The following is an 11087-nucleotide window of genomic DNA, read 5'->3' as shown; positions in this document are numbered from 1 at the left end:
AATTAAACTGATTATTCAGCACTTTTAACATCTAATTGTCGTGTAACTGTTCTTTAGGCTATTCATTTTTGCCTAATATACTTTAAAAAAACCCAGCTCTCGATTAATTTCTGATTGAATCAACAGTCAGTATGCATATTGGAAATAGCTGAGAGTAAAGTAGAGAGAGAAAGAGAGAGAGGGAGGGGAGAGAGAGAGGGAGAGAGAGAAAGACACCAGCCCACGGAGGACAAACTTGCAAGAAGCGGAGCATGCAGAAAAAGCTCTGCAAGCCATCGGTGCAGCTGCTGCTCGGCAGGTTCTGAGGCAACACAAGCAGCCCAGCTTGTTGCGGATTACAATGATTGCCACAACTCAACAAAACATGACCACGGAGCTGGTACGTGCGCATTTCCCATTCTTTTATTCCCACTTCAGCCTTTAGATTCAGAGCACGTGTGTGTGTTTTCTGCTTTTGGTGGTGTTTCTGTGCGTGTGTGTGTGTGTGAGAGAAGCTATTTCGCAGGAGGAGGTGGAAATTGGTGATTTCCCCTCATTCACACTTTCCTCGCGTGGATCCTCCTCGTGGAGTGGCTCGGCTGTGTGCAGTGCGGTCCAGTCGACGTCCAGCCTTTCCGTCCCGTGCAGACTTGCATTTCTCTGCATCATTTAACAAAGCTCAATTTTTTTTATCTGATGAGAATTAGTCCCAGCAGCCTGTCCCCTCCAGCATGGTCGTGCACATTGACAAACGGGCTCCCTGCACTGTATAATAGATTATTCCTCTGCTGCATAGGTATAATGTCAATGAATAAAGATGAAGAAGCAACAAATTCAGTTTAATGCTGTCCCTCTAAACAACCTTTGATGGATATATCAGAAAACTGTAGTGTGTGTGTGTGAGTGTAGTGAATTATATTGGTTTATATGATTTAATACATCATCTCTGCTGAGTTGCTTTTTTATGGCTTATTTTTCACCATACACTATAATGTTAAAATAATTTCTTTATCATTTGTGGATTTTTAAAATAAAGATTTAGCCAAAGGATGTGTTTTTGTATCTTAAAGTGTGTGGAAATTGTGATTCAAAGAAATAATCAGTGTGTTAATACAACATATAAACACCTAGAAATAAGATTTTACTTTTTCCCCCCCCACAAATATCTGTTTATAGCTAATATCATAATAATAATTGCCCCCTTTTTAAAAAAAATTTGTGCCTTTTCTTTTTTGTGCTTTTGTTTTTTTGTTTTTTTATTTTTTTGGGTGCAACAGTTTCAAACCTCTCCAAGTTGACGAATTAGGAGTCAAACTATCACCCCACTTGGGTAAGCATGTCAGGCTAGAAATGAGTGCTATGCAGCAGCTCTGGTGGAGGTTTGAGAGCAAAAGCTTGAGCATTTAGTCTCACTGGTGTGACACAGAGCAGGAGGATCTTTGACCCAATGCTCAAAATTTGACACCTTTTTACTCACACAATAGAATTTAGTTTAAAATGGTTATAAAAGAAGCATCTGTCTCAGAATCCTACAGCGCACACAGAAGGCTGCAGGGTTTAACCTTTTTCCACCAAATGTCATCTCACACTTCCGTTTCTAAATCAGCTCGCTTCACTCTTTAAAGACATGACTGGCAATATTTGCTCATTTTTCAGTAAGACTGCAAAGCGTTTGTTGTCTCTGTGGCTTCGTGAGACGGTTTGAGGAGTTACACGGTTTATTGTGCTACTTGTTTGCGTGTCATGGACAGCAGAGTCCACATTAATGTCATATGACCTCACTTTCTGCCAGAAGCAGTTTAACGATATCATGCCAAAAAAATGTGATGCCTTGTCTCGGGTCATTTTTTGTTTTAAAGTACAAATTTATCTCAATATTTGATAAAATGACAGAATGAATTTCCACTGTGACTGTATTATTTACTGGTAAGTTCATCTAAGCTGCCTTTGGGTGCTGTAAAATGACCAATCTCTTTCTCATATTTTACTGTAACTTCATATCATGTCACCCACAGCTTCCCTGTTGTGTGTTCTTGATGCTGCTTGCTCCCCTAAGGCAGGTACTCAGTCACTTTAAGTGGATGTGGACATGCCGAGGAAGAGCTCCCTCACACTGGATCCTTTCTGTACAGTAATTGTCGTGTGCGTGATGGGGGGCTTGAAAAGAAGACGGGGGCAGCCTTGCGGCTCTCAGCTTAAGCAGCTGGTCTTTCATTTCATTAAGGCTTTTGCTGCATTGTCTGGCACAAGCCTCGAGGGCTAAAAAAAAACAAAAAACCTGCCCTGTTAGTCCCTTACGATGTCTATGCCACCTATTCTTTTTTTTATGTTGCACAAAGGGGGAAATTCTGGTGCAGGGATTGGATGTAAATGAGTTCCTGTGAAGGTGATAAAAGGTATCTTAGATATGAATCATTACAGAGCTGTAGTATGTCGTTACTCCACCAGAGTGGGTGCCATTCATCCTGGCCATGCTTAATTTATAATCAGCTGTAATGATGATCTTCATTTTTAATGAGGCGGTGCAAAATATTGACAAGATCATCCATATTGCCTACCTGCTAATTTGCATCTTTCCCTTGTGAACGATAAGAATGAATCATTAAAATCAACCTATAGGTTATATTGAGGGCTGCACGTGTGTATAGCCAGTAGATCGGCCCCTTTTTGCGTTGGCGGTTAATTCTTTGATGCCTTTCTCAGTGTCACCCCATGATATAAAAATTATTAGCCCATGTTAAAAGGGGGGGATTTAGAGGTATGCTAATCCTAAACCAGATTCCCAGAAGAGCCTACATTGCTTCCCTTATTCCTCTTCATGTGATTTAGTATTCCATGCCTCAAAGACACAGAAGATGGAGTTAAGGAGGTCTCCAGAGGCTAATTTATGAATTTTAAGCACTGCCTGGATTGCTGCGCAACCTAGTTGTGGTGCATGCTGTGCAGATTGAGTAATTGTTTTTGGCTTAGCTTTGGTTTTGTTTTTTGTTTTTTTTAGTGTGCTAACTTAATCAATACAGATGGTATTGTTTGAATTTTGTGAGCAGATTTGAGAGCAAAGAGTCAACTGGGTTTGTTTGTGAGCTGTGTGATGAATAGTCGAAGTCTGAAAAGTATCTTTGCACTGAAACTGTATTCCTGTCTTTTGAATTCCATGAGGTGGTGTCATACATGGCGAGAAATACTGTTCAGAGGGAGAGTGTCTGTCTGAAAGTCCTCCCCATGGCTGTATTCCCTTTCTTAATTGTTTCCCTGTGGACTTTGTACAACTGTACACCATATCGATTGTCTCATTTGGTTGAGTGAAAATCCCACAGCAGAGCTGGCAAATGTAAGAGATCTCTCTTTTTTTTTTTTCAGTGCTGCGTGCTTTGCCAAAAAAACTCTCTCAGGGGAATGCCTCCAAGTGATTAATCCATGAACATAAATCATTTGTACACTCACACCTGGTGGTGTTTGCCTGACACCTCGTACTCGAACTCCCCATCACAGGGAGGAAGATTCTGTCACGATTTGCTTCGGCAGAAAAACCTGCTTGCAGACATTTCTGCTCATCCATCGGGATGCTGACTTAGATAAGTCTGGTCTGTCACACAACCCGGCTTATCATCGGTTCACCTGTGCTAACAGATTGTGCTGCATTGAATTCCCAAATGCAGCATGACCAGCAGCCATTCGGCGTTAGCTTCTCCAGTGTTCCCTCTGGGGGATTCTGCTCAGTGCATGTGCATCTCATTTACGAAAGCAACTAAACTTTTTTTTCACCTGAATGTGGGATTCTCCTCCTCTCTGAAATGACCTTAATTGGAAGTAATGTCCTGGCTCCAGGGGGATGATTGGAGAGATGTGCATACCCTGAGGAGGATGCCGCTCCTATAATGTGAGGGAGGACATGGAAATAAAAACACTGTGTGTTGGAGTCAGTCAGGCAAGTAATTTAGTCTAAACTATCTTTGTTCACCATGAGATCCAGAACTTCAGTGTAGCTTTTCTTTGGGTTTCCTTTGATTCTGTTCAGTGTCGCCGTGATGCACAATCCCTGCTGTTTGCGGGTAAATCTTCCCAGCAGGTTTTCAAATGTTTCATTTTTCAGAATTGCAAGCATAAGCACCAAAGATGCAATGTGGTTGTATTCTTACAGCCTTTACAGACTGTAGGTTTCTTTATCTGATAGAGGGATAATGGTGGCAGCCTGGGGGATCAAAGCGCTGAGAGGGCAGGAGAGCGAGAACAAAACAACAGAGTGCTAGAAAGGCCAGTAGATAGACATTGTTGTGCATCAATCACCCAGCCTTGGACTGCAGCGAAAGTTCAAATATCAGCTGTATGTTGCTCCTGCAGGTGAAGCTGATGGTGAATTTAATTTGAACATGTTCTGATAGTGCAGCCAAGCACATCTATTAAAGATGAGACCTTGGCAGGAGTTCTGTGCTGGCAGACCTTCTGTGTCTTTCATTCATCACAGGGATGAAGAAAACTTGCTTCTTTTTGGGTTGAAAACACCAGAAATGTTGTTAAAATTGACAGAAAAAAGGCGTTCAAAGAGAGCAAAATCTTTCTGGTTAAACTGCAGTTACAAACCTGCAGATCCTGCAGATTTTGCCATGTTTTTCTTTGCCGGCGCTGTTTTTTTCAGACATCCTAACTGCAGATATGTCAGAAGAAGAAAGCATAATTCACTTCTAAGTATTAGCAGATAAGAACACAATAAAAATGCCTTTACCAGGTGTTCAGTTGAGGTAAATACAACTTCAATTGTATTTTCTGAACAACTTATGACTTATTACAGTGTGTGCTCATCGTTTTAACAAAACTGAGCCAAAATACGGAAGTTGTTTTATTCTGTGTGATATCTGTCTCATATATTCCTGTGGAGGAATTCTGACCCTCTGTTTTTACACTTTGCTGATGCACAGCTATCTCAACCCACCACAGAATGTCAGTCAAGCTGGGGTGTTTGACTGTCCACAGCAACGTCATGTACTCTTTTCAAAGCCATTCTGCAAGATTTACTGATGTGTTTGGGATCATTTTCCTGATGCATCCCTCACTTTAGACCAAGTTTTGGTCATTGAACAGACCCATTTGACTCTGGAATGCTTGTGAATACAGACCGCTCATGCTGGACTCATTAACTTTGAGACGTTCAGGTGTGCAAAAATAGCCCAAATCATCAGTCTAAGCTGCCATGTTTAACAGTTTATATGAGGTGTGTGTGTGTGTGATAATGTGTTTGGGTTTTAGAAAACATGAATGCTAACAATGCCACATGAGTGTGACAGGGAGAGAGAGAGCACCAGCTGTGCTCTACTCTATAAGTTGCATTAAAGGGAGAAATTAATGATGCACGATATTGGATTTTTGGTTGATATCTTATATGCCTATATTTTACAATTCATTGGGCTGATTACCAACAGACACCCCCCCTCCTTTTTTCCTCTGTTGTGGAAGTAAAATACAGAATTATTCTGCAGATTCTTTGTCATGTCGGCAAATGCAGACGTTAAAAACATCTGAATGATTATGTAATAAACACTCTTTGTGCAAAATAAAAATATTTCAGCTTGCCTCGTGTTCAACATGTCAATTTAAATAATGACAGCTGTTTCTAAACAAAACAAGGAAGATATGCGAGTCCTGTCCTACTTAAACCAGAATTGTCCCAGAATCTGTCATTTTATCTGTTAATTATATCAGTGGAACGGTGGAAAGTTGATATTTAATTTTGATGCAATATCAGGTGATACTGATTTAATATTGTACATCTCTAGCACACACAATCCTGCCTGGATATGAGCTTCATAACTGATATTGTATAAACTTAAAATAACTTGTGATGTAGCAAAGCAAATCCTTAAATCCAGTTAAACTGGATGGCCGGTCTCCTGCAGGTTTTTGTTGTTTCCCTGCTCCAACACACCTAATTCAAATCCAATGGATCCAACAGCTTCTTGTCAACCTATTCATTGTTTTCTTCAGGTGTGTTGCAGCGTGATGACAACTAAAACTTGCAGCATGCTGGACCTTGAGGATTGGAGTTTGACACCTGTGCAACAGCAGATAGTGTTTGGAATAAACAAAAGTGTTTGTACAGTTAGTGGAAAATGTCCTGGTAAGTTTCTACCAGGCCATTAAAGTGTTCAAACCTCCCAAACAAACGTATTCAGTCTTTTTCTAATTTTACTGAAACTCAAACGTTTAGCATTCAGCTGAGGACTGAGGAGCCGGGGTGCCCAATCCTGGTCTTAGAGATCTACTAACCTGCAACTATTAGATGCAACGCTTCTCCTACACATCTGAATCTAAGCAGCGGCTTGTTACTCCGCCGCTGCGGCGCTGTAAGGCGTGCAGATAAGAGAATTTCACTGTTTGATTCAGGTGTGTTACAGAATGGACGTATCTAAAGGTGGTAACTCGCAGAGCATCGTAGAGTCTGAACTTGGGATGCATTTGCTGTAACTTCAACTACTTAGAAGATTTGTGGCAGAATTGAATGTTTTTTTATTTAATTTGTGAATATTCTTTCTCATGCTACTGTGACTGACATCTGACTGTTAGGAAATGACCTCATAACCCTTGTTAATGAGTCAGCAACAATTTCATCTTTAAGATGGTTACTGATGTCCTTTTATCTCAGCTTTGTGCTTGTGTAACAGACATCTCATGTGGTGTTTAGAGGCGCTGATGCCCAGCTGATCATTAGAGACACCTGCCTGCTACTCACCATGTTAATACCCGTGACAACACTAAGAGCGTCTGTAGTTTCACAGACTGCTGACTTGCTGACTTCTGCTCCTGGCGCAGCTTCATAAATAAATAATTGCACAGCGCAGCAGCAGGTGTAGAAAATGAGTGGATGGATGTAATAATTGTTTTTCATCTCAGATTGGATTTACCTCATTTCCACACCTGGTGACGACTGTGCAGTTTTCCATTATGTTCTGAGATGCCAAACTTTTGAAATTGAAAAAGGCTGGAGGTTTTTACAACAGTGGGAGCACCATGTGGCTCTTCAGGTGAGATGATGAAAGGAGTTAGAGGAATTATTGCACCAAGGAAGGTATTAAAAGTGGCTTTTTAAGCTCCAGACAAACAGAATCAGGGACAGCTGGTGTCTCACAGGGAGAACGGAAAGGCAGCGTTTTGTTGTCCAGTGAGCTACACAGATGCCCTTCTTCCGCTGTCCGCCGGGAGGACGGTGACTGGGACCAGCAGGGTTTTCTGGGTTAAGCCAAAAGAGGTGGGCGGTTATAATGAAGGCTGACTTTTATGGCTGCTCTGTTACCAAGCTCTCACACTCCCAACGAGTATGTGCCTCCAGCAGCGCCAGCCACTCATTATGAGGGAGTGGAGTACAGCCTGGGAACAGCTCGCAGTTGTTTAATTGTGACTGATACTGATGCAGATACATTCCATCAGTTCCCCTTGATTGCGTTTGGAGGGTATACAAGGACTTGAAATTCAGCTTGAAGCTTTGCTCCTCTCTTAATTGTGACTTTGTCACATCCTTATAGTCTCATCCTCGTATTATATTCATTGCCTTGTTAACAACTTCATCCTGTGCTGTAGATTAAATCCTGATTAGCCAAAGTAACTTATTAGAAGTGCAGCCCACTTCCAAAAAGGTTTGGATGCTATATTATATGTAAACAATGAACAGAATTGGCTAAAAGAGATTAAATCCCAGACTCAGTGGTGTAACTGAGACGTGAAGTTGCTTTAGGAAAGATGGAGTATTTGCTCACTTTGAATTTGATGCCAGCAAAACATTTTCACAAAGTTGTTTTGCCACTGGGTTGCATCAAGTGTTGTTACAAGAACTGAGGAGACCGGCTGCTGTAGTTTGGAAAGAGAAATGTTTCCCACTGAGCTGCTCAACAGTTTTCATTTCATACTGCAGGATAATGTTTCTTAGGATGACAGTCTGACAGCTTTGGACTGCAGAAAGACCAGTTCAGCACACAGATTCTTCAGAGACCAGTGAGCTCGCACAGGGCTGTGGGTCAGCTCATTAGTGAGATTTAAAACAGGTGTGTGAGCCACAGCAGACACCGATCCTGGTGGATCAACCTAGTTGGTCTTTTCAGTCTAGAATCAGCTCAAGAGTGCATTTGGTCATATTTGTAGGCCAGTTGCCGTTGTTTAAAAGTGACAGTCTGACAGGTTTTGGTTGTTTTTAAAGGCTGGTTTAGCACAGAAATTCTAGCAGCAGAGCCAGGAAACCTTTATCCTGTATCGTCCTGATAGTCAGTTAAATTGGATCAATGTCTCTCAATCCTGGTCCTCAGGGAACACTGTACTGTACGTATTTGAGATGTCCATATGATAATACACCTGAATCAAACAAGAAGCTCATTAGCAGGTTTAAATAATAATAAAAAAAAACCTGATTTAGATCCTAAAGTTTTATCTGGATAAGACTATTTAAACTACTGCCCAGGTCAGTGTGTGTGAGAACAAGAAGGGAATTGATGCATTGATTAACCCTGGTATGTCACAATCTTCTGCAGTTAATATGCTCCCTTTCAGCTTGTTAGCAATGGCTTTGGGTCAGAGGTTTTTCTTTGCATTTATATTTGCATTAATTAGAATAAATAAATATAACCGCTTAACATTTTTCTGTGTAGTTATTTTAAAAAGGAGAGAGCTCCTGCTACATTTTTATATCTAAAGTCTCTTTAGGATCCTTTTTTTTTTTTTTTAGAATAACCTGAATCATGTTACCAACCTGTTGCGAGTCAACTTGACATTTCGTTCCAGGTGTTTCATTTCTTTCCGTTTTTTCCATGGTGTTACTTCTGTCTTGCAGAGTATTGTGAGAAGAGGTGATGCAACACATGGTAAAGATTCACCCTTTTCTTTTTTTAAACACATCAAAATGAAAAAATTAGCATATTTTTGAGAAAAGGGGGAAAAAAACTGTCACTTTAAACATTTTTCATGCCTTTATCCCATCATATCATACAATAAATACTTTTGTTAGGTTTTGTTTACATTTTTACAGCATCCCAACAGCATGTAAGCAAATCACAGATCCCCCCCCCCCCCCCCCCCCCCCCCCCCCCCCCCCCCATCTCTCTGAAGGCATACTGGAGTTTCCTGGAGCAGATTTCCCATCCCCCTCTATTTTAGCACATGCCCCATCAATCACAAACTGTAACAGGTGAAATGAACCGATGGGGAAGGAAAATTACGGTGCAGCTAAAATTGCTGCTGCAATTAAAGGCAGCTTTCTCATATGCATCAGTTTTAAGTAGTTCTCCAGCAGGAAAACCTGTGTAATTTGGTGAGATCTTTGTGATGCTGAGTGATCTCGGTCTCCTGTGGCTCACTGCACTCATCTGGGAAGAAATTCCTCTGGGACTGTGAAAATGAAGCGACACTAATGTCCTCCTTTTTTTTGTAGCTGTGCACACATTGATCACTATGCTTGTGTTGTATCCACCATCAGGACCTGGGGAGTTCAGACGGTCCCCCGAGGAACTGGAAGGGCATAGGGATTGCCATGGTGGTGATCCTGGCTGTTATGTCTCTGGTCATACTCTCTGTGATCCTCCTCACCCCTGGTAAGAACACACTGAAAATGAGAGAGAGAGAGAGGGGGGACAAAAAGGGTGCGACTAGCTGGAGGCTTGTAAACCCATCAAAGCAGAGAGGAGTTGTGGTGGTGGGAACTAAGTGAATGGTTTGACATTTCAGGTTAAATGTTGATTTGCTTTCTGGTGGCAGGTTGGATAAGAGGATAAAGTCTTCTCTAAAGTTTTGAGGAGATATGAAGCTATAGCCAGAAGCTTTTTGGCTTAGCTTAGCATCGAGACTAAATAAGAGTTTGAGTCGATCCAGAAAAGGAATTTAAAGAAAAAAAAAAATACTCCCACCAGCATCTTTAAAGCTGTCTCAATACTTTCTGTCATGTTTGTTTAATCTGTTGAAAGCCACAGTAAATGCACCTCTTTATTGGGGTAAAATCTTTAGTTTTTTTTCTTAGCTCTTAGTCGTTGCCCAGCAACCAGAGGAGAATCCAGGAAGTAACTACTGCCTGCCATGGAAGAATCTGAGATCATAAAACCCCATAAACAGGGATTTCTTGGTTTCACACTTTGATTTTAGTGCCAATTACACAAAAAAAGAGACATTGTGGAAATTTGTGTGCCATACATGAGAAACCACAAGATTTTTTGGGGGGGTTATTTATTTGTTTTAAGTGATTTATTGTAGAGGCTGTTCCCGCTTGCTTCTCAGGTAAGCTAGCTGCATTTTAAAAGACCAATACAGGAGTGGCATCAGTGTTTTCATGTCTTTCATTGGTTTAAAAAGCGAGTAACTTTTTATTTTGATGCTTTAAATGGAGGGTTTGAATCCAAGAGGAGGCTAAAATGCAGGACCAGCTTTGCAATTCTGCTCAATTCAATAAAGAGCTTGCTAATTATTGTGTGTTTGCCTTGGAAGATGAGTCTCACCTGTTACTCCGCTCCCATGTGACTATGGAGGATCTGGAGAGTGAAGAATTCAAAGTCCATTACCCCAGTGTGGCATGGTTGAAGGGTAAGGAAAATATTTATAGCAATAAACATGATAAACTATCTGTGGACTTAAATTCTTTGAAAAATAATTTTTTGCATCGTCCTCTGGACACACAGAAGCGGTAAGAGGTGCACTTGCTCTGAAATGACACTATCGCGTATCATCTCAGTTTCCTCCACTGATTTGGCCTGACATAAGAGCTGTGGTCGGCCGAGCTGCAGGTTCTGTGGCCAGAGCTGGTTACCTTGGCGATGTGATAATGAGAAATAATAAATAGTCCACTATGTCGCTTCTTGTGAAAACTTATGATTTTAATGGGAAAAAACAACATTAACATATTAATAATTAAGTATTTATTTCTTTTGTAAGTAACCATGCAGGATAATGTCCTTCGAGGTTTCTGTTATCAGAAATTAATAGACTTCGGCTCGGCTTTGTCTATTCATTTTTGATAATGAATAGCTCGTTGGGCATTGTCCCTTACTTAGTTGTCCTTAGTGTCTGTTTTCCTTGGTTGCAGTTACTCATTCCCAGATCATCCCCTGTATCATCTGTGTCAAATCTCCAGTTTTCATCCTTATTCT

General features: G+C 41.0%; 1 protein-coding gene across 1 annotated transcript in view; it reads left to right on the top strand.

The window, feature by feature from the left end:
* Positions 1-219: 219 nt before the first annotated feature.
* LOC306755529 (inactive dipeptidyl peptidase 10) overlaps positions 220-11087 on the top strand; it is a gene marked incomplete at its 3' end in the record, with an annotated part of 35452 nt that continues 24584 nt past the window's right edge. Inside the window, exons 1-3 of the mRNA XM_079239941.1 lie at positions 220-379; positions 9431-9545; positions 10429-10524. Of these exons, the coding sequence (XP_079096067.1) occupies positions 341-379; positions 9431-9545; positions 10429-10524 (250 nt within the window). The 5' untranslated portion in view covers positions 220-340. The remainder of the gene's footprint in view (positions 380-9430; positions 9546-10428; positions 10525-11087) is intronic.

Source organism: Telmatherina bonti (genome assembly GCF_933228915.1).
Source record: "Telmatherina bonti genome assembly, chromosome: 4".
Lineage (NCBI taxonomy): Eukaryota > Metazoa > Chordata > Actinopteri > Atheriniformes > Telmatherinidae > Telmatherina > Telmatherina bonti.
Note: the sequence above shows the minus strand (reverse complement) of the source record. Positions and strands in the feature narration are given on the sequence as shown.